The 23782-nt window shown below is 42.0% G+C and overlaps 1 protein-coding gene across 1 annotated transcript; it reads right to left on the bottom strand.

Annotated features, from left to right (window-relative positions):
- Positions 1-103: 103 nt before the first annotated feature.
- cfap221 (cilia and flagella associated protein 221) lies at positions 104-23674 on the bottom strand. The gene is made up of 24 exons (XM_076302711.1): positions 23509-23674; positions 23249-23349; positions 23047-23133; positions 22827-22922; positions 22452-22552; positions 21318-21421; positions 20576-20735; positions 18523-18634; positions 18167-18287; positions 17814-17922; positions 17620-17707; positions 16856-16945; positions 16439-16534; positions 15891-15987; positions 10644-10735; positions 10405-10485; positions 10182-10268; positions 7011-7301; positions 6485-6643; positions 5611-5711; positions 4512-4607; positions 4073-4174; positions 1123-1179; positions 104-446 (listed from the first exon to the last, which is right to left on the bottom strand). The coding sequence occupies exons 1-24, from the start codon at positions 23639-23641 to the stop codon at positions 320-322; spliced, it is 2688 nt and encodes an 895-aa protein (XP_076158826.1). The 5' UTR covers positions 23642-23674; the 3' UTR covers positions 104-319.
- Positions 23675-23782: the final 108 nt, after the last annotated feature.

Genomic DNA, 23782 nt, shown 5'->3' with positions numbered 1-23782 from the left:
AACCACCGAGTGGTCCAGACATGCTTCAGTTGGACATACTCAATAATAACATGCAAAAACACCATATCTTTCAAACATTTATTGGTTGATATTATGTGCATATGAGAGTGTTTGGACATCCTAAAACTGTTGTTAATCCAACCTAACTCACCCACCCCTCCTCTCTTGAATGATATTCCCACTGTGAATGATGCTCTAACCATTTGAATCATGAATAATCTAAGTGAGCGTCTTTACAAAAGCAAATGTAATTTAATCTAGTGCAGTGCTTGGGGCATCTGCTCCACTCATGGAGGTACATTAAGGGCACAAAGCGGGGCTATTTGTCCTCCGGGGCGCTGGAGGAGTTCTTGGTCTGGAGGTGGCTGAGGCGGGACCTCACCTTACGGCCCAGCTGATTGGACTGAGACCGCGCAGAACAACACAGCAGCTGCTCCCACAGTTGTCTGTCAACACACAAGCAACACTGAGGAACATTCTCTCAAAACAAAACAATTGACTGATAAATAAGCAGCCTCTCAGAACAAAGCCTTGCCAAGCCATCTCACGCAGATATGTTCTCAGAGTTGTATGGGAAAGGACAGCATTTTTCAATGCGCAGCAGCATAAGAGACCTCTGGAGTCACCTCTGTCAGAAATGACAGAAAAGAAAAAATTCGGGCAGCCGTGGCCTACTGGTTAACGCTTCGGACTTGGAACCGGAGGGTTGCCGGTTCGAACCCCGACCAGTAGGAAGCGGCTGAAGTGCCCTTGAGCAAGGCACCTAACCCCTCACTGCTCCCCGAGCACCGCTGTTGTTGCAGGCAGCTCACTGCGCCGGGATTAGTGTGTGTTTCACCACACTGTGTGCTGAGTGTGTTTTACTAATTCACGGATTGGGATAAATGCAGAGACCAAATTTCCCTAACGGGATCAAAAGAGTGTAATACTTATAAACTTTTGTTTACATGGAAAAAAGACATGCTGTTCTTAGTGAATACAGTAGCTTGAGGCTGGTGGATTTGCAGGAGACCATGAACTGGACTGATAACATTGATAGAAACCTTGGGTTGGTAAAAGTTTGGTGCAGTGTATAACAGCTGCAACCTGCATGTATCAGAGGCGGCGCACGGCACGACTTACCTGGATATTGGGACCGTGGACGACGGCATGCTCTGAGTCCTGTTTTCACTCCGACAGCTGAGAGAACAGAGAGACAGCCCAGTTGTAAAAGTAAAAACCACCCCAATATCCAACTAAAAAAAAAAAAGTAACATATTTTGCCATATTTTCATATTCATTAATGGGAGGGCAAGGGGAGTGGGAGTATCACACAAACACAGGGGAGAAGTGCTACTAGCCCTTGATGGTAACACTTTCTATGAAGGTTGTATTTATAACGCCCTATGAATGCATTCATAATGTTTTATAAGGTGTCTATAAAGCATTGTAACGCTCATTATTACCATCTATATATATTCACAAGTCATCATAACCAACTTCATGATGCATTATGACAGCTATTTATGAATGATTATAATTTTAATCTGAATAATGCATTATAAATATGTCAAGATCTGCCGACTCACTTGTCAGTTTTATGATGCATCATAACTACTTCTCCCTGCTAAATACGTATAGTGATGCATAAAGAGTTTTGACTTCTACTGTAGTCCTATATATCTATAGCTATAAGTAAATGTAATAAAGTTATAATAATTTATACATCTCCCTACAGCACACAATTATAAACAGCTATGCAATATCGTAAGTGTTATTTGTCAGCTCTAAGTAAAGTGACAAGAATATGACCCTATTATTAACAGATATAAGTTCATTGAATAATGAAAGGGTGCAATGAACTAAGTACTGAGTCTGCCATCTTTACCCCAAATGCACAATATTATAAATTACTATGTTAATGTCATAGGTGTTATTTGTCAGCTTTAGGTAAAGTAGAGCAAATGAGGTGTTGTTATAAATAGATATAAGATCATTATAAGCAAATATGAGGCACAATGAAATGAGAGCCTGGACATAAAGACAAAAGGAATGCATTTAGTTCACTTTATTTTAATTTAAACCAAAGGTCTATTTTGATTCGAACGATCTTTCATAAGATAGATTTCAGTGGCATTGTGAGTTTTATTCCAAAAATAACCACCACCACAAAATATAGGACCATGCCGTGCCACTTGTGTTTGTGTAATGTGCTCAGAGCATTGATAATTATGTGTGTTGGTTTAAATGAAAATAAAGTGAACTAAATGCATTCCTTTTGTCTTTATGTTCAGGCTCTCATTTCATTTTGCCTCATATTTGTTTATAATGATCTTATATCTATTTCTATAATATATATATATATATATATATCATTTGCTCTACTTTACCTAAAGCTGACAAATAACACCTATGACATTAACATAGTAATTTATAATATTGTGCATATGGAGTAAAGATGGCAGACTCGGTACTTAGTTCATTGCACCCTTTAATTACTCAGTGAACTTATATCTGTTAATGATAGGGTCAAATTCTTGTCACTTTACTTAGAGCTGACAAATAACACTTATGATATTGCATAGCTGTTTATAATTGTGTGCTGTAGGGAGATGTATAAATTATTATAACTTTATTACATATTATTATAGCTATAGATATATAGGACTACAGTAGAAGTCAAAACTCTTTATGCATCACTATACGCATTTAGCAGAGAGAAGTAGTTATGATGCATCATAAAACTGACAAGTGAGTCGGCAGATCTTGACATATTTATAATGCATTATTCAGATTAAAATTATAATCATTCATAATTAGTTGTCATAATGCATCATGAAGTTGGTTATGATGACTTGTGAATACATATAGATGGTAATAATGAGCATTACAATGCTTTATAGACACCTTATAAAACATTATGAATGCATTCATAGGGCGTTATAAATACAACCTTCATAGAAAGTGTTAATTGAGGTGTTACTTATATGTATGAAAACAGTGCATGTCTATTTTGCGGTGAAAAAAACGTCCACCTGTTAAAAGCAGGTGTAATCCAAATTCCAGTTAAATGCGTCAATTAGAGAAACTTTCAGAGACAGCTGAATCAGTATTCAGAGCATCAGTTTTCTTCATTGTAGGGCAGGTTACGTCAAAAGCAACTTTAACTTTTGTTTGTCTTTCTAATATCATATGTTCACTTTCATATCTGTCATGTTCACAACATCTACTTCCCAATCTGCTACACTAGGGTATTAAGTCATAGCCCTAGACTACGTGCAGTAAATAGTTTTTTTTTTTTAATAGAACTACTAGGCCTACTCTGTATGTCGCTGCTTGCTGACATTTTATTATCATGTATGATCACTACACTTTGATTCTCTTTAATGTCGCAATTGGTTAACTCCATTCAACTGCGCTGTGGTTCAGCTGTGGGTACACAATTAGCGTTGCAGAGGGGGTAGGGAAGGGCAGTAATGAGCGTTGTTTACATAATGAAGTGACATCTTAGTAAATTCCACACAATATGGTAAAGCACAGCGTTTGCTTTCTGCGCATTGAAAAACTTGCCCTCTTTGTACATCCAGCCCTGAGTGTTGGCCTTTGCTAGCTTCTTCAAACTCTGCAAAGTCAGCTGGGTGATACTGTTTCAAGTGTGGCGCACGAGTGCATTTGACCGGCATAAATATCGGCATATATCAGACTGACTGTCCAGTCACCGGTCATGGCCGATCACATGAAAATCGGCCAATTCCAGTCACCAGCCGATCAATTGGTGCATCTCTACCCTCAACCTCACACATTTTATGTGTTTTGAACGCTAGAAAGGGTAACAAAAGCTTAACTGAACTCACTTGATCTTGTTCAAAACCAAAGCGTTCCATTCCATTACTCCTTGACCATAAGCAAATGGTTATCTATCAGGAACACTTGCCAGCCCAGTTTTGCATCTCAAAATTCATCCCAAGCTTCGCACAGGAGAATTCCCTTTACTTAAGTGGGAGTGATGTAGTGGACCTCCATGGGCCTCCATGGTCTCTGCAGAATCAGTGGTCACCCCACCCAGTACCGCCTGACGGGGGGCCTACTGTACCTGTCCGTTCTGGCACCCTCTTTAGCAGCGTCCTGGCTCTCCAGGAGGGGAAACTGGGCACGCACCATGTCGGGGGTGAGGGTCACGTCCTCACCTTCGGTTCTGAGAAACACATCATGGACAGTTATAGATAACACGTTCACACACTTATACACACACACACACACACACACACTCTTACACACAAACACACCAATCCATACACAACAGATAAGAGGATGAAGAGGCACTGAGGAGTCTCATCTCAAAGGCCATTTCAAGGCCGTATTAATGTATTAATGTATTAATGTATTAATGTGCATGCTATCTATAGGGTGTACAAACACACAACACGAACACACACACCTCACACACTTATCTGTCTTAAGAACTTAATCAATGGTCAAGGGTCAAGGGTCAACAATCATACACTGAATATGACACATGGATGTGTGCTTACTGTCCATCCTGGACTTCTGCCCTTATCTCCTCAGGGAGGTCGTTAAGAGATGACGGAGCTTGGGGTGGCAAAAGGGCATCGTTCAAGGGGTCTGACCTTTAAGTGGAAAACAAACATGCTCTCAACAACTCCCTCAGATAGCAGGCAATATACAATGCAACCTCCACCATATACTGACATTGTACGCAACCTGTGTCATGATAAAATTGATGTATAGCATGGAGGTGCTTATAGGCACACACAGATATGAAAGACAATTTTCCACTGAGGGAGTGGTGTGTGGGCTGACTGAATCTAAACCCTCACTTCTTTGGCCAAGTGAAGATCTAAAGTGACCAGTTCAAAACAGACTTTACCTCCGTGCAGATAGTGCTACCGAGTCTTGCAGAAGTTTTATTCAACTTGTGTGGTACAGCTTTGTCCCAGTGCAGCACTAAAACCATTAGTCCACCATTAGCCTCTTGACTCAACCTTCTGGCCCATAACTAGGAATGACGTAAAGGTGACCTTCAGAAAGTTACGTGTTTGACTCGTGACAACCTCTTAGGGATAACAGAAGCACTTTTACCATGACCTTTCATCAATTGCTTCCATTCATAGCACTTTACAAGTGGAACATTACACATACACATCTGTGCTACCTGGGACACCATGCCATTGGGGGTGGGGGGGTTCTGGCCACTGCTAATGCCTTCCACAGCTCAGCTCAGCTCAGCTCAGCTACAGAAACATTCCCTCCCACCCCCAGAGGATTCATTGTGTGACACTGGGCATGGCCACAGCATGGTAACAGTGGCGTAAGTAAAGACACGACACCCTGAAGGATTGGACAGCTTTGGTAGTGCACATACAGGTGGGTATTCCAAGTATGTGGTTTAGTGACAAACCTGGGTAAGTTAACTCAGAGTAAGTTGTAAACTTCCTACAACAATAGCCCTATGGCATTGTTTTGTTAGGTGCATGAAGCCATACAGCTCTGCTATTAGGAGGTTTACCACTTACTCTGAGTTAACTTCCCCAGGTTTGTCACTAAACCACATACTTGGAATACCCCCCCAGGGCTTCAGATTGGCTGTTATTCTCAATTAGCTAGCCTTACATGTGAGGAGCCCAGTTGCTGGTGAGGGTTGAGCTGCTGGACAGGATAGACAAGGCTGTTTCAGAGAATTTCTTCCAGGTCATGACCCCGCGGATAACATTCTGCAATTAAACAAACCAAACCACAGTTATTGTAAAAATGTGAGTTAAGTACTGTCAAGTACAAATGTGTTGTCTGTATTGTAATTTAATGCATTGTGTGTTGTCATCAAAAGTTGGAGGGCTTTCTTGGAGAGCATTAGAGACACTAAGTCATTTGCAATCCGGTTGTTCAGTCATGATGCAATAATGTGCTGATAATTGTTTGTCTGTGTCCAACTGCTCTCAGAGCCGCTCCACCTAATAAAATCCTATTACTTTACGGAGGCTTGGGTGTTTCACTTGATTATATCATCTGGCTGCACAGCTACAGTAACTGCTCTGTTAGAGCCAATCAATTCTGTTTTACCCTCACTAAAATGGAGGTGATGGTGACAAGGTTTACAGGTTGTGAAAACCGGCTGGCTGCGCTAGTAAACATTTTTTGACGAAAAAGCTGTTGGGCCTGTGATGTCGCACTTACAGTAACAACCGGATAGCACAATGCTATAAAAACTGAACATAAATTAATACAATTGAGTGAAATTAGTTTCACTGACTTTATAGTGAAATACATCTGGATGGATATGAAATTACTTGGTTAGAACTAAACTTCTGGTGACCAAAAACATTGAAATGTATTGTCTATTTGGGTCACTGCAATTTACGAGTTAAACTAACTCTATCATATCAACACAGTCATAGCCACAGTTGCTGTTACTACAGTGACAGTTGCTGTTAGTATTTTATGGCCTCTCGCTGGAGCAGATGTATTATGACCTGTGAGGGCAGCTCACCGTCCGATCCAGAAAATCCTTCTGAGTTCCCACCGTGTGGACGCCTGGGACGTTGCCTTTGGAGACGGTGTACCTGGGCAGCGGGCAGAGGTGGAACTCCAGGTCATTCTCCATATAGTTCAGGCTCGGCCGGTAGGCATGCAGACCAGGGCAGGGGTTCTACACAGAGGGAGGGGACGACACGGGGGCTGGACGTTAACACAATGTCCATCCTATCCCATGATGCAGTGAATGACGCTTTAAAACTATTTTCAGATACATGAAAATCAGACAATATTACATAGACAATGGTTCACTTCCCAAAAAACATAATGAAAAAAAAAAAGTGACATAAAAAACGTATTTCAAAACATATTTCAAATATGTGTGAGGCAATGAACACAACATAAGGGAAATATAAGTCACGCTAATGCCAAACACTATATAATACACCAACAATGTGTACTGTTACTACTACTGTGGAATGTTTGCGTATGTATTTACATTAAATGTAATAAAGATGTCCTATGGTGCTCATGTGCCTTACAAAGATGCGGAGGGGGTGAGCAGGAGGGGGTTCCATCAGGCCACCCGGGGCGGCGAAGGACAGATGGATGATGTCAGCCATCGCTTCGCCCTTCTCTTCCTCATTCCTCTTCTCTTCTCTGTTCTCCTCCTCTCTCTTCTTCTCCTCTCTCCTCCTCTGCCGCCTCTTCCTCTCCTCGCGCCTCTTCCTCTTCTCCTCTCGCCTCCTCTGCTCCTTCTCCCTCTCCTCCTCCGAGTCGGGCTCGGGGCAGGAGGGGGGGCGTCTGGGGGCCACTGGAGGCCGCTTGTCCTCCTATGGGAAGGTGAAGCACGTTTGGACGTAATGGAAGCTAAACAACCAAACAAATGTCCCTTTGAAAGTCTGGCTATCTTCTTGGCTCAGGGCCTTCAACATTATGCACTACACATCTCCAATTACATGTCCGACATTGGACAACTCTGCAACACTCAAAATAAATAAATAAATAATCGGCCACTTAACTGTTAACAAGGAACTTTTAACGACAACAATCTGTCAACTCAACAAGCACTCAATGGCCATCTCCGCACAGTTAAGTACAACTGCGGTCAGACCATCCTAGCACTTTGCTGGGGAAAGTGGTGAACCGTGAGTGGACATCAACTTTCACGATGCACATTTACTTTACACATTTACTCATGTTTACACTGCGTTTCGGGAGGCCATATGGCTAAGGATGACATTAAAACTTCATCAATGCTCTTCTCCACATTCCTGCTACTGAGTAGGCCTACGGGTGATTGAGGCAAGGCGGCAACACGCTCATCTCCCTGGTAGCTAAGAGACAACAACCGTGGCCGTAGGAGACAGACGGAAGACAGCTCTTTAAAATGAGTTGTGTTTATGCAACGGTCATTAAAGTGGGGACCTTGAACTCGGCAGGGATGGAATATTTATGGCTGTCACCGATGGGAAAGTGAAAAAAGAGGAATTGCATAAACACAGTGAGCTAAAGATAGCTGACTTAACTGTCTGAGCATGCTTTGCTGGATCCCACACAGACGACAGACCGCTCTGGGACTGGACTGTGCCGTTCAAAGGCCGATCGCAGAAGCTCAAGGGGTAATGGGGTCACCAGCGAACAATGTGAGCGCCAGCTGCTTAGAAATCCCATATTGTGAAATGCTAAACAGTTACACCAAGCCAAGCTTCTGTTTCCACAGAGCGATGCAGACTGGATTTAAATGTTTTGATTTGACCTGTAACAATTCTGTAACTCATGGCATGTCTGAGTCTGGTCTGAGTAGAGTTGTGAGGATTCGCAATAGCACCGTTAGGCCTGGGCGTTCGGGGCTATAGCCCCGGATGTTTTTTTGTCAGCCCTAGATCTCACAAGATACTAGGCGTACGGCATTATAAAAAAGAAGAACAAATAACGCAGAATCGATTTATAGTTTTTATTTTGATCATTCATGAAAACCCTAGAAAATAATGCGATATTGATCAAACAAGTAGGATATGTTTTGGGTCCTCTCAATGTTCTATATGCAGCTTGAACGTTACGTTCACACTAAACATTTTGGAACACATTTTTTGGAGCCTCCTCACCATTTGCTTTCACCTATCAACTGCTAGCTGTTATTCTACAGTAGCTCATCCAGGTCAGATCCATACCGGAGGCTGACTGCCTGAGCAATGCAGAGCTGTTAACATCCCGTGTCACGATACTTGGACCACGATAATACACTTTTTTTTTTCACTTTTTTTGGAACCTTCCAATATTTTCCAACACAAACCCTCATTCTCAAACTACACTCACAAAACCTGACACAAAAATCAAACAATCACCTCAAAACCTCAAGTTTTACCTGTGCTCAAAACCAAACAATGTCTTCACACAGCAGTCAAAATGAAAACACTACTGAGCAGTCATTACACACTACATGAAAAAATCGCAACAACCCAGTGTTCAGAGCCTATATCTCCTGGAGAAATGCACAACACAGTAAATACATGTTGCATCTCCAAATCATCATAACTCAGTGGATTCAGAATTTACTGCACATTCACAAAAAATAAAGTATTGTAAAAGGAAAATACAATTTTCAGTACTTTCAGTCCTGTCTATGCACCACCTACTTTGTATATCACATTGCACTTTTTCTGCTTTTTTGCATTTCTGGTTAGACACAAAATGCATTTTGTTGTCTCTGTACTTGTACTCTGCACAATGACATTGACGTTGAATCTAATCTAATCTAATCTAATCAAATCTAATCTAATTTAAATGAGAGGAAAATTACAGTCTACAGCCTACAATGTGCTCTAAACGCCTCACCGAATGTTTCTCACTTGGAGTGTTCAGCAACTTGTTTGCACTCTGAAATGTTGGTTGGTTGTGTCACATCATTTGAAACAAGTGTGATCATTTCGAGTCATGTTTAACTTATGCCATCTGTGCTTTCTTCGTGTTTACTTTTTTTGCCACATGTGGTTACTATTATGCATCACAAGTGCATCACAGTGCAAAATGTGTTTTATTGCATGACAATGTGTTTAGAGTTTTGCAAACAGACTAAATGAGATCAGCAAGTGTGAAAACTGGTTTATAGTTCTGCCAAAAGAGTGATCAATATATGTGTTCAGGCAATTCAGCATTTGGTTCAGGCAGGGTTGTACGCTAATGTTTTTTGCTCATAACATTAGTGCTACAGAGGTTGATAGTTTTGTAGCACAATCTACAAAATCTCTAGCATCGGTATGTAGTTACAAACATCTCATCTTTAGGCTACACTCTTATCTGGTGCTCAGTTGATAAATCATCAATGGCACAGACTGATTTTTTTGTAGCATGTGCTACATTTAGTGCTGTACTTCAAAGAATGAGGTTTAGTTTTAGCAATTGTGATAACTGTAATATCCTGATACAGTAATTCTGTCATACTCAGTACATTATCTACATTCATCCCTCATCTGTGTAACTGAAGAAGAAAAAATAAAGTACACAGAGTATTTGTACTCTGTCAGTTTGTTCACTGCAAGTTTACCCTCATTCATCTGATATGTGTGCACATGCGTGCGTCCATGTGTGTGCGTGTGTGTGTGTGTGTGTGTGTGTGTGGGTGTGTGCGTTGGTCTGCGTGTTTATGGAGGACAGAGAGGAAAGGAGAGAGAGAGAGAGAGAGAGATAGAAAGAGAGACAGAGAAAGTCACCTTGGCAGGTTTGGTAAGCGCTAGGGGAATGTCACTGACTGCAGTCTCCAAGCGTGGGACATGCTCATTCTGCTTAGAAACCTCTGCCTTTGTAAACCGAAACAGATAAACACAAACACAAATACCATTAACATTATGACCTTATCAGGACAGAATCTCAGTTGCACAACACTGCATTCAGATCACTAGCAGCTGTGGTAATGGTGGGGGGGGGGGGGTCTACCTTCAGCTCAACAGTGGGGGCCTGTGTCGTAATCTTGACCTCTGACACCTTTACATGAACTGGTCCATTTGTACTCACATTCTGTGGCAGATGAGGGGAAACACATTACCACAGAATGGTTTTGGAACAGATCATATCAAGCGCACATTAAGCTGATCAAGGCCAATTAAACAAATATTAATATTAATATCATCTCTCCTCATCTTTTGAGTATCTCTGTGATCTGTGTTAGCACTTACAAGGTCATCTGTGGTCTCCTGGTCTCCGGGTGAGGGGGCTGCCAGGTCCATGTCTGAGGTCATCTTCTCAGGACTGGACACATCCTCCATCTCTGACAAATAAACACCAGACACGTCACTGTGAGCTTGGGGTTGCTGTTAGAATAATTATTTAATCAGTTGCAGAATTACAGAGGGGGAAATAAGTGTCAACATTTCTTTCAGTAAATATATTTCCAATAAGGCTATTCACATTAAATTTTCACCAGACTTTGGTATTAATTCAAGAAATCCACACATATAAAGTAATCCAAACATTAAGGGCCAATCTCAATTCTCTATTTTACCCCTTCCCCTTCCCCATAGCTTTGCGCGTGCACGTGAGACGAAGGGCTATCTCAATTCTCATTTCGATCGAGGGGTAGGGATAAGGGCAAGGGGTAGATACCCCTTAAAACCAAGCAAGATCGGGAGCTTACTTGAAACCGAGGGGTTAAAGAAATACCCAACATACACTGCTCACACCGGAAAAATAAGCACACAGAGAGATTCATTGACATGAAATGTTGGCATTAATAAGGATTATAAAATTAAAATGGTAATTGTTTTATGTTGCATTCAATCTTGTGACCATATATTGAAGGTCCTGTTCTTCACGAGGAAGTTTTCAAAAATCGATGTTTTGTGAATGTTAACAGCACATCATTATTTGCGCGAATGTCTCGCATTTTACATATTTCCATGTCTACCCCGCGAATAAGCCTTTATCACGGCAGCCGAAGTAGGAAGTGAACAGCCCTGTTCCTGTGTTTCTAATTAAGTGTCAGATTCGGCCACAGTTACTTCAACCAGAGGCCTCGTTAATGTCTTTAGGAACACCTGTGGTTTGCCTGCCAACAGGAAGTGAACAGCCCTGCTTCAGCTGCCTGTGGGCCGCCGTGATAAAGGCCTATTGGCAGCATACCATGTCAGAAATGTAAAGTCCAACAGCAGCTAAATTCGCTGAACTTTTTTACCGCTCGTCTGATATAAATGCTGCATAATGCATAGCCTACTGCTGCCGACTCCTCGCATAGGCTATTACAGGTAGCGATTGCTTCTGATGTCAAGTAACGACCATTTGGATATTATTGTAAAATATCGAAGGAGTTGTGGGATGTTTACATAGCAAACTGCATGTTTATTTTGTCCCCCATCCCTGTTTCATTCACCCGGACCAGAAGGTATGCTGCGAACGAACATAGGCACGTTCTGCTGTTGAAATAATTCCTGAACGGTTTTATTCCGAGCTGAAAATGCAATGATAGCCTATTTGACAGAAGACAGGTTGCTAGTGACAAATGTAAATTACGTTAATTCAAGTGTTTCAATCATCCAGCTCTCCCTTATGGTTGGCTCATTTCCAAGGGGAATATTCTTCACCCCTATGTCTTGCCACTCGGTTTCGAGGGACAAGGGCTAGGGGTAAGATGAAGGGATAGGGGAAGGGGAAGGGGTAAAACAGAAAATTGAGATTGGCCCTAAAGTCCATAAATAAAGTTATGTGTAATAAAGTGGAATGACACAGGAGAAAAGTATTGAACGCACCAACTGAAATTTCTTAAATATTTTGTGGAAAAGACTTTGTTTGTAATGACAGCTTCAAGACATTTCATGTATGAATAAACTAATCAGTCGCAGTATTCAGGTGCGAATTTGGCCCATTTTTCTAAACAAATTGTCTTTAAATCTTGAAGATTCCGGGGGACCCTCTTGTGGAATCCTGATCTTTAGTTCCTTCCACAAATTTTCCATTGGATTTAAGTCAGGGCCTTTCTTTCTCTGAAACCAATTGAGAGTGTCCTTAGCTGTATGCTTTGGATTGTTGTCCTGCTGGAAGGTCCACCTACAGTACGTCTCATTCTCATCATCCTGGTGGATGGCAAGAATCTCCCACAAAAAAATGTCCGTTCCTACAACTGTATGAAGTCTGCCAGTACCATGAGATGAAAAACAGCCCCACACCACGATGCTTCCATCTCCAAACCTCACTAATGATATAGTATTTTTAGGGTGATGTGCAGTGCCATTTCTTCTTCAAAAAGTTCAGTGCAGTGCCATTTCTTCAGCCAAATCGTTTAATCACAGGCTTGTCCAAATGTTGTGTAGCAAACTTTAAACGAGCTTCGACATGCCTTTTCCTCAGTAATGGAGTCTGGTGGGGTGAGCGTGCAGGCCATGGCAGTGTTGTGCATTGCCTATTTTTTTTATATGTAACAATTGTACCTGCTGTCTCCAAGTCTTTCTGGAGCTTTTCTGGAGTGAGTGGTCCTTGGCTCTTGGGCTACTCTTCTGACTATCCTTCTGACTCACCGGTCAGAAATCTTGCGAGGACCTCCTGCATGTGGCCAATTGATGATGGAGTGATGTTTCTTTCCCAATGACCCCAATGGTGCTAACTGGAAGATGTCTGCCCTTCCTCGCCTTGGTGTCTTAGTGTGTTTAACACTTTTTTCCTGTCTCATTTCACTTTATTGCACATAACTTAACTTATGGACTTTAATGTTGTCAATTCTTTATATTTCAGTCAGGACCACTTTGTCCTTTGTCAAGAAGGTTGATTTCTATTCGTAATGCATAATGTTTCATTTGGTGGTATGGTTCTGTTCTGGGAGCCCCCTGCCCTTCCATGTGCAAACATGGAAAGCCTTGGGCAGAGAGAGCAGCAAGATACCCCCCCCCCCCCCCCCCATAGGGTACAGAATAGACCAGACATCAAAAAGGCTTGAAGGACTACAGAAGGAAGGTGGAACAGAAGTTGCAGGAAAACAACATGAAGGAGTCATGGGACGGCATGGAAATTATAACTGGCCTGAAGAAGAGCAGCAGCTCTGTGGAGGGGGACCTGGACAGGGCAAACCAGTTGAACCACTTCTACAACAGGTTTGACTGCCCTGCTCCAGCTCCAATGGGAGTGGTCTGTCCACCACCCCCTGCAGACTCAGACACGGCTCTTGTTTGCGTGCCTGCCCTATCCCCACCTCTCAGCCTCCCAGTCTCTCCAGCTCTGCATCCTGGTGACACCCAACGACCTAAACCATCACCACCTCACGCCCAACGACCTAAACCATCACCACCTCACGCCCAACAACCTAAACCATCACCACCTCATGCCCTGTGCCTGCTGAGGCGTCCACGACTCTGGCAGCCTTGACAGGGACATCGAGGTGGTCATCCCCAAGCCCCCACCCCCACACCCCCTCAATACCAGTGCAACACTCACCTCCACCATCACAGGCTATCGTACCCCCACCATCACTGGATATTGCACCCCTCCCCCACACGGCGATCACGAACAATGAGGCGACAACGACCTCAGTCAACAGCCATCAGACACACAGATCCCGGATGCACCCCTCCCCCTCCCCTCCCCTCCCCTTACACCCCCCATCATCACAGGAAAACAAGTGAGCGCTAAACTAAAGAAACTGAACACGAGAAAGGCAGCGGGGCCTGACAGACTGTGTCCAAGGCTACTCAAGGCCTGTGCTGTTGACCTGGGGGAGCCACTGAAGCACACCTTCAATCTAAGTCATGTCAATCATGTCTCACCCCTGTCCCTAAAAAGCCACATCCTAGTGAGCTTAATGACTACAGACCTGTCTCTCTAACATCACATGTGATGAAGACAATGGAGCGACTCGTCTTAGGTATGCTCAGACCCCAGGTACGCCATGCAATAGACCCGTTACAGTTTGCATACCAGGAGAAAGTGGGCGTGGACGATGCCATCACTTATCTTCTACACAGGACACATTCTCACCTGGACAAGGGGAAAAGTGCTGTGAGAATCATGTTCTTTGATTTCTCAAGTGCTTTTAACACCATCCAACCCCTCAGACTGGGAGACAAGCTCTTGCAGATGGGTGTGGACGCTCACCTGGTAACCTGGATCACAGATTACCTGACGGAGCGACCACAGTTCGTCAGACTTCAATGTGTGCGGCAAGCTCCTCAGGATGTTCTACCAGTCTGTTGTTGCCAGCGTCCTCTTCTATGCAGTAGTGTGTTGGGGAGGAAGCACAAAGAAGAAGGATGCGGGGCGAATTGACAGGCTGGTAAGGAAAGCTGGCTCTGTAGTGGGAGCTGAACTGGAGTGTATCACTTCAATATCTGATAAAAGGACCCTGAACAAACTGATCAACATCTTGGACAATAAGTGTCATCCACTCCACAGCACTATTGTTAAGCAGAAGAGCCTGATCAGCTGGAGACTTCGCTCACTGTCTTGCACAACAGACTGAGGAAGTCATTCATCCCCAGGGCCATTTAACTGTTCAATGTATCACTTAAGGGAAGAGGAGAAATAGACTTCTCCGCATAGTCTGTCTGCCTCTTCACCACCTCCATGTCTTGAATTGTCTGTCCACTAGCCACTTTACCATTGTCTTCTGCCTCACTGTTTGCGTGCTTTATTAGCACATATGCACAACCCCTCCCTCCATGCCACAGCCGAACTGTGACCACACTTATACCTTTCTTAATATAGTTATTTATACATAGATATATAGACTTTATTCTTGCACTGTTGCACTGTTTGACTTACTCATTTGCACCATCACCATGACACTCATTCACAAAGAGCACCTTGCCTTACCTTATGCACTGAGAACCACAGGCTCAGTCCCTGCTTCAGTCATTGCAAGCGCACCTGATTGATTAATCACCCACTATGTGGATACTGTTTTTTAGAATTGATTTAGATTAAGTTTTATTTAGTATAATTTGTATTTTAGTATATTTAGTATATTCTTTATCTTCTACAGTCCTTATTGCTTAGTTGTGTTTTTTATATTATATACTTTTAATTACTTTTTCTGCTGTTAGTGAATGTGTGTGTGTATGTTGTCTGTATGCTACTGTGACCTTGAATTTCCCCTAAGGATCAATAAAGTATCTATCTATCTATCTATCTATCTATCTATCTATCTATCTATCTATCTATCTTGCAGAGAAAGCAGCAGAGTATGCAGGCTACAGCAGATTAAAAAGGGCGCCCTGAATGATGTCCACCAATATAAAAGCGAGTGATCAGCTGATCAAGTTGCTGGGCGTGACTCCGTGGCCTGCCTGAACTAACGCTATGCTCCATTTGTGAGTTTATAATGTCTGGTGACAATTTCATGTGAATAGCATATTTATTTATGAAAATGTTGATGAGGTCAATACTTATTTCCCCTACTGTAGCTACTGAGGCCTTCCCAGTCACTGGCTCTAATTTAGTCTTACCGTTCAGATTGATTGATCCTTTAGATGGGTTATCCATGCTCTCCATCGGTTGCCTTATACATGCAAGCCTTCTGTCCATTCTGCAACGTAAGGTAATCTAAAAGTATGGGAAGCAATGATATAACAAATAACATTCATTCAACATTCACATTCACACATTCATGCCTATGCAAATTACTATCTACAGTAGCTAACCAAATATATAGGTCCACAACTACTACGGATAAATTTGACGATGAATCAAGATTATTTGGAGGTCATTTCTAGACATTATCTGGTATTCTATTAATTAATTAATCTAATTCAATGTATTCATTCATTTTCTTCCAATGTAATCTCCTCAATACATACACATCATCAAACGATGCAGAACTGAGATGTCTGGCCTGGGGATGAAATGGTGCAGCCTAGTGTGGGCATACCTTGGCCTGGTGATGAAATGGTGCAGCCTAGTGTGGGCATACCTTGGCCTGGTGATGAAATGGTGCAGCCTAGTGTGGGCATACCTTGGCCTGGTGATTAAATGGTGCAGCCTAGTGTGGGCATACCTTGCGGGCTGCCTGCTGGAAGGTTCTGAGAGCTCTCTGCCTGATCTCAAGATGGCTCCCAAAGAATGTGTGGAATTTGGGAACACAGTCTGGCAGCTGGAATGAAGTACATATAGATTTTTAGTGATATGTGGTATCCAGGTATGACAGCCATACATACACACTAAACTCACTTAGGAACAGATATTATCTCTGGTACAAAAGTTCATACAAATTCCCTTATGATGTGAACTATGATCTCACAATGCTATCAGAGAGGTAGAGGTTAGCTTGGGGTTCACTAAAAAAGGCCCAAGAGTCCCCGCAAGTGGTAGAGCTCGCCATTTCTTTGATCATCAGACACTCTCATGGTCAGACTGTCACTGACCAGGGGATGGAGGTGACATGGGGACAGGAACAATACCACACTTCCTCTACCTGGCCAACGTTGCGAACCGCCCGCCTCGTGGAGACTTTCGTCTGAGTCCTGGCGAAGTCGTCCGGGTCATTCAGCTCTCCCTTCTTGATCTACACAACGGGGACAGAGAAACAGCTGTAAGCGCGTGCTGCGGGTTGGAGGGTGGGGGGGTGGGGGGGTTTGGCTGCACCCCAGGATTCTGATTCCGCAGAAAGCAAATCTCCTCAGGATAAGTTTGTTCAATGGCGAAACGTCTGGCTGAGCATCTCACCAAAAAAAAACAGAATGGCTTCTCATAAAATATGAAGTGAGTAAATGTACAAGATAAACAGACAGAGAACAGGACTCAGGAGAGGAAGTGCTGGCGAGTGTTCCCGTGAACAGCCTGTCAAACGTCTACCGGCTTGCGCAACGACCACACAAAAAACAATGCACCATTCCTAGTTCGCTGACAGACTTTTCAGAAGGTAATAAACAAAAAGGGAAGCAACAGGATTCAGTGGGAATAAATCACTCATGAAAAACTTCAGGCCGAGCTGAGACTTATCGGAGAGTACAATCTAGAGCAGATGGTGGCACTGACGTCAACGTAACTGGTTATCACTAATGGTTTTTAAGTAGGCCTACAAGAATAACCCACTGATTTGGTTTGTGCGGGAAAATATGCCTTTTATGTTTAGATAAACAACTCTGCGATAGATACAGTGCATCTTCCCATTAAGATCTGAATCACCATACAAAAGTGGGTTATATTTGGAGACAGAAGTAACCTTTTTTTTTTTACCTTGTATTCGCTTGCTGCACACTTCCTCTCTTCCAGAATCTTAACCCTGGCCTCTGTTGAAAGTGGATCCTTCCCGAGATGAACTTGCCTGTGTAAGTAATGCCATTAGCATTACCAACAAACCAACAGCAATAAATCAGAAAGCAGATATGCAAGCATCAGTATGTTTTATGAATGTGTTACTATTCACAAACCATCTCAGACGATTGGCTCTTTCCTCCTGCACATCCTGTTTGATTTGGTTCTCAAAGAGAGCCTCTTTCACCTGTCGGCTCTTGTGTTCCACTCTTGTGTAAGACATGGCTGGAAAAAAAGCAAAGCAAACTGTAACTCACCACTGCATATAAGAAAACTGTGACATGTTAAATAAACAAAACATTTTCTGAAGCCCCATTTAAAATATACTCCTCGCATTAAACACTTCAAACTAAATGTCACATACTGTACAACTTGAGGTAATAAAGTATTTCAATGCAATACAATATGAACTCTAGTCTATAGCATTCACTGATTTATCTTCTACTAAAAAATTGTTAACAAACCAGACCTTCTCGGAGCTCTTTGGCGGTCAGTTTATCTTGCGGTTTCATGAGAAGCTTGGCTACTCCTGCAGGTGTCCGGACATCTATCGGACTCTTCTGATATGGAGCCTCAGCTTTCTTCTGTTCCTAAAAAAATGCAAATACACAAGCAAATTAACAAGCAAATAATAAATACAATGTTTTTATACAAAGCCATACATTAATAATACAAATAATAAAAATGACTCTCCAGAATGCTTTATAATACTATAACTGAGTGAATACAGATATTGAATCCAAAACACTGTACCCAAGCCACTATACAGATAATGTGGATACAAAAGAAAATATGAATAAAGTATTATACAATATATACCTGTACCTTAATTTTCACCTGGGGACGGGTTGCTCTGAGTTTAGGCCTGGTGGCCATTGATAAACAAGTGGGGCCTTTCGGATCATACGGCGGCTCATCACCATGGCTGTTCTGTTGACTGGGGCAACACGGAAAGACGAGATCTTAATTTTAACCTCAATTATGATTCAACACATTCTCTCAAATGAACTGTTCTACGTTTTCTTTACAAAATCACAAGGCGTGGAAATCAGTACTGTTATGTGCAAGACACATCTGCGCTACAGTTTCGAATTTTGAAAACAAAAATGACATCTAAACTGGTAGTACTATGAACACAGTGATATACTGTACTCTCTAACAATGCCATGAATTGATTCATGCATAGACATTAATAGTCCCTCATCACTGTATAACATACTTCCAACAGCAGCAGTTTATTGCTTATCAACTTTTATTGGCCATTTCGCAGGTCAGGCTGCCAAAGTAAAGCACCCTAGATTGACGCTACCTGTGTATCTGGCTTGAATTATCAATAAATCATACCCCCATTTACTTGCCAGTTGTACCCTGCACATCTAAAGCATTTATGAGCATTTAAAAAAAAAAAAAAAAAAAAAGATTCTGGGATTTTTAGGTTTCCATGCATAGGTATCACTTTGATATCAGTTGATAGTCAAATCATGGGTAACACATTAACTTCCTTGTTAGGCTGCAGGGAGGAAGTAGACTGGGACTTTCCTCATTATAATGGATCATCCATCACCGTGGTTTGAAATGTTCTCATGGGAAGAATGCTATGCTGCCAACATTGCTTAATTGGCAATTTTATTTATGCTTGTGAATTTATGTAAGCGAGAAAACATTAGGACAACTTGACATGTTGATGGGCTTTTACTAGAGAATGTAACTCAAGATAGAGGCCACAATAAACAAAGGATTTTTTCTCTTGTTTGGCTACTTTGATTTCATGTCCTAACAGTGATGTTGATATATCCTTACGTGGCATGTCTCACATTGTGTTGTCGTACACGTATCACCTTATCTAAGGATAAATGGATTCCAAAAATGGTCTCCACAGATATTACATGACGGTTTTGAAGTAATGCAGATAATATTGATTTCATTGTGTCTACACTCAACTGCGATTTTTGATGGCATGTAAAGAAACGAGAGGACTGGAGCCTGGAGTCTGTCATATTTTGCTAGTCATTTCTAGTAAGCACAAAGTGTAAATAAGACAGCCAACAATCCTTTTTGAACACATCAAGCTTTGAACACATCCTGTTTTGAAACCAACCTCCAAGACATATTTATTGTACATTCTTATTCCTTGTGTCATTTCAAGACATACAGACATACACGGATGTGCTTTCGAGAGATTGATTGTCTTACAATCTCCGACATTGTTTGCAATCCACTTTATCGCTGCCTGTGTTTGCTTTCCAGGGGAACAGCGGGATTTCAAGCACTCAAAAATCGTTTCGCCTTTGTTTCACGTCGGACGCCAACCACAGCTTTGCCCTGTTCGTCCCAAGTTTACAGCAAACCCTGACAGCATGTGGTTAGTGGTTAGTGGTTGATCAGATAAGAGAAACATACTTGCGAGGTCACATGTGGTCCAATAATCTCCCATAGTGCAGATCTACACCCAATAACTCTCGGCAGCTTTTGACTTGGCCTTCCCTTTTACACTTCAGCCTCACTGCAAAACGTAGTTTACCAACTTATGTCATATAGACAAAGTCTGTATGAACTCTGTGGTGGTGCTGACAGTCAGTCAGCAAACTGCCTAAAGAATGATCTAATTTATTTCACTTGCCAATGCAGATTTTTACTCACATTTGGCGAGCGGCGGGTGCCAATTTTAAACCCTAAGCCTCAGCCGTCTGTAATGTAAATCTGTGCTGTCATGTTATCATGGGGACAGGATGTCAAAGTCACATAGGAAGACTCCCTCATCAAAACAGTTTACAGACTACAGGCTGCCCGTAACTTTCTATGGAGCGGAGTTGTTATGACATGAAAGTATGGAGGCTCCATTTTGTAAAAACATCTCCTTGAGCTAACAGACGCTCACCTGAGAGCCAGGTTGGGCAGACAGCGGCCACTGAGGGTGCACACGTAAGGCCTGGAGTTGAACTGGGAGATGACCACCTGAACAGTGACCTGGGCTGTGCCATACTGGAAAGGTGTGAATGTCACGGTTACATCGGCTACGCCTCTGGCTGGGATGACTCCTTCAGTAAACACATACAGGCACACATACACATACACACACGCACACACACGCACACAGATATAATCATATTTACACTACACTTCTATTTCAGCTGTAGCAATGCAGGCAAACACTACACCACTGCAGGGCAGGCTGTCACAGATACTCAATGTGAAATACTGAAAGACAGGGGACTACCATAAACACAGGCTTAAATTAGCATTTATCCACATGGAAAAGAAATTCAGCCTGAGAAAAATCTGTGGCAGAGAGCATCCTTTTTCCAGGAAGCTCTACAAGCAAAGAACTGCTTTGTATCAGCGTGTCAGTTGAGCATTTGGAAAATTCTGTCACTTCTTTAAATAACTGCTTCAAGAGTACAGAGGTGACAACTGTTACAAATGTTTGTTTTTTTGGAGGGCCACATGTTGCAGAGATATTTAGAACCAGTATGGATATGAAATTCTGACAGCCACACAGCAGACACATTAGTCCTACCAATAAACAACTGTCTGATGGAATTAAAGAATTAATCTGTTTAGACTGTTTGGTGTAAAATATGTACCTAACATTACAAAACTATGATCGTGTTGTTGTGCACCTGAGAGAGGCTGTATGGAGAAAGCCCCACTGGGCTGGAGACAGTAGACCTGGAACTCAAAGTCAACTGGGCAGCTGCAGCTAAGTGGGATCACATGGTCTACACTGGAGAAACAGACAAAAGACAAAACCACAGCTTTAGGACACAAGACAAAGTCAAGACAACATGAGATAAATACCGTATGTCACAAGACAACCCCAAAAGTCAAAACAAAAACACAACATTATCAACACTTAGGTTAAACTTTCAAATGCAGTTGCCTAAAGCTGCAGTTGGGTTACAACGTGTATACAATATATGGTTTTACCTGAAGTACATAACAATAACACATAACATGTGAGATAGTATTTTACAATTAAATGTTGCCTGAATAGACATGACAGTACTCAACAACGGAACCGTTAGCATAATCAAAGATTATTAGGAAGAGATATTCACAGCCTGTTACCTGGAAAAAACATTGTTGCTTGTGTGACTTTCCGTATATCAAGTTTACATTGTGAAACGTCAAGCTCGGAGAATAAAGCTCCACAGGAAATATATTTATGATCATTCAGCATCATAAAAATAAAACATCATCTCCAAGCTTTGCTGAATCTTAAATTATGCTTGGCACAGGATGGCAACAATTCACCTAATGGCCTTCATCATGTGTTATATAAACACAATGTGCAAAGCACACACAGAGCAGAAACAGGTCAGAGTGGTTGATGTCAGAAGCTGGCCAGGGAAATTACACAAGTGCAATGGAGGTGACTGTGTAGATCTAGTAATACAAAATATAGATGTCTGCAGGCACAGCACACTGGCGTGTTTATCCCCACAAACTACATGATAAATCAGATTGAGCCTGACCATAACGCAATCATGCTAGACACAGGCGTCCTTGACTTTCCAAACCAGCACAATAAATTGGATGAATCCTTAGCTTAACTAAATCATACAAAATACAATAACCTGTTTGAAGAACATGAAACATAATCTGCAAATTGTATACATGCACAGTCACTATTCAACCTCTCTCTCAACCTTTTCTTTCTCTCTATCTGTCTCTATATGCATCTCTCTCTCTCATCTAACACACACACACACACACACACACACACACACACACACAGGTGAGAATGTCCTCACCTTTGGCCCAGGGGTACAGCTGGCAGGCTGATATATGATGGGATGTCCAGGTCATCAATCACAGGATAGGCATGGACAGGTACCAGTACATTTTCTTCATTCTGGAAAAAATGCCTATCTGCATAAGGGTCTGAATCTACATCATGAAAACAGAGAAGCATAGCCTACTGGAATTGAAACCAACTACTAACGACACAAGTGTATAATATGGGTTACAGATGTTTAAACAAGATAACAAATCTGTGAGGATCAACAATACAATCAGCACATTTCAACAAAATTAACACCACAATCAGCATGGAAATTAGACTTGTAACTTACAGTAACACAAAGACAGATGTTCGACAAAGCCTCAACTAAGAATTCAATTCTGACCTTGCAGTGAATGCGAATGCAGTCGTAGAAGTACCGCCACTCATCGGGGAAGAAGTTAAGCTTTATTGTATAGGAAAGCCCCGGAACCAAGCGATACTGGAAAAAAATATACATTAAGTAAAGAAAAGACATGCTAAACAATACTTCTGAAAAGTAACAATGACTGTGCCACAGATACATCAACACAATGACTACTGGAGCAGTATGGATATCACAGTACCTGTTTTGTGTACGCTGTCTGAAAATATTTTGTTTGAGTTGGAATGATGTGAATATCTATGACTTCAGAGGAAATGTTGATAACTTTCTGCCAAGAGAGAATTATCTTGCTGCAGTGAAAAATGCTTAGAAATAGCATTGGAACTTACCTATATAACAATAGGCTGAATTATGTGCATCTATTTAATTTAAAGGTCACTTACCAACACCTGCTTGTAATCCTTCCCCAATTCAAACCCACTAAAATGTACTTCTGAGGGCTCTGCTTGAATTAAACTGTTGTTTTTGAGTTTGGTAAAGATCTCTGTAAAACAGACACAATAGGAACATTACCTGAGTAACGTTAGGCTATGATATTCCATCATAACAATCTGTAAGTAGGCTATTCATTTATTTAGCTAGCTTAGATAACAGATCGTGCTTTAAGTGTTTTTGTACAGGTAAATGGGTTTGTTTAGCCTACTGGTCTCCAAAAGATGATGTGGAACATTTGTATTCCTCCTGACTTCCTCGACCAGCTGGACCAGAGGAAGGGGAGTCTTCTTCCTAAACGTGTTGGTGAAACTCTCAGGGGCAGACTGTACCACCTCCATCATCAGAGCCACTGTGATCCATTGAAAGTGTCCTTCATGTCTACCAAATGAAACAAGTTAGATATGAATGTATGGTTATTGGTTAATGTCGTGATGATAGGCTACTGACCACACTTTGACAGGCAGAGGAATGTCACAGTAGCT

This window comes from Alosa pseudoharengus, unplaced genomic scaffold, assembly GCF_046254945.1.
Source record: "Alosa pseudoharengus isolate Yale_2024_CS ecotype anadromous, Long Island Sound unplaced genomic scaffold, YU_APseudo_1.1 YU_APseudo_1.1_scf_24, whole genome shotgun sequence".
In the NCBI taxonomy this organism is placed as follows: Eukaryota; Metazoa; Chordata; class Actinopteri; order Clupeiformes; family Clupeidae; genus Alosa; species Alosa pseudoharengus.
Note: the sequence above shows the minus strand (reverse complement) of the source record. Positions and strands in the feature narration are given on the sequence as shown.

What these genes read in the sequence shown, in the direction of transcription:
- cfap221 (XM_076302711.1), bottom strand. Translation starts at nt 23,641, where the DNA reads ATGATGGAGGTGGTACAGTCTGCCCCTGAGAGTTTCACCAACACGTTT. An exon ending in AGACAGCGTACACAAAACAG is followed by an intron (nt 22,923 to 23,046) that starts GTACTGTGATAT and finishes ATTTTTTTCCAG; the next exon opens with TATCGCTTGGTTCCGGGGCT. An exon ending in GCTGTACCCCTGGGCCAAAG is followed by an intron (nt 21,422 to 22,451) that starts GTGAGGACATTC and finishes CTGTTTCTCCAG; the next exon opens with TGTAGACCATGTGATCCCAC.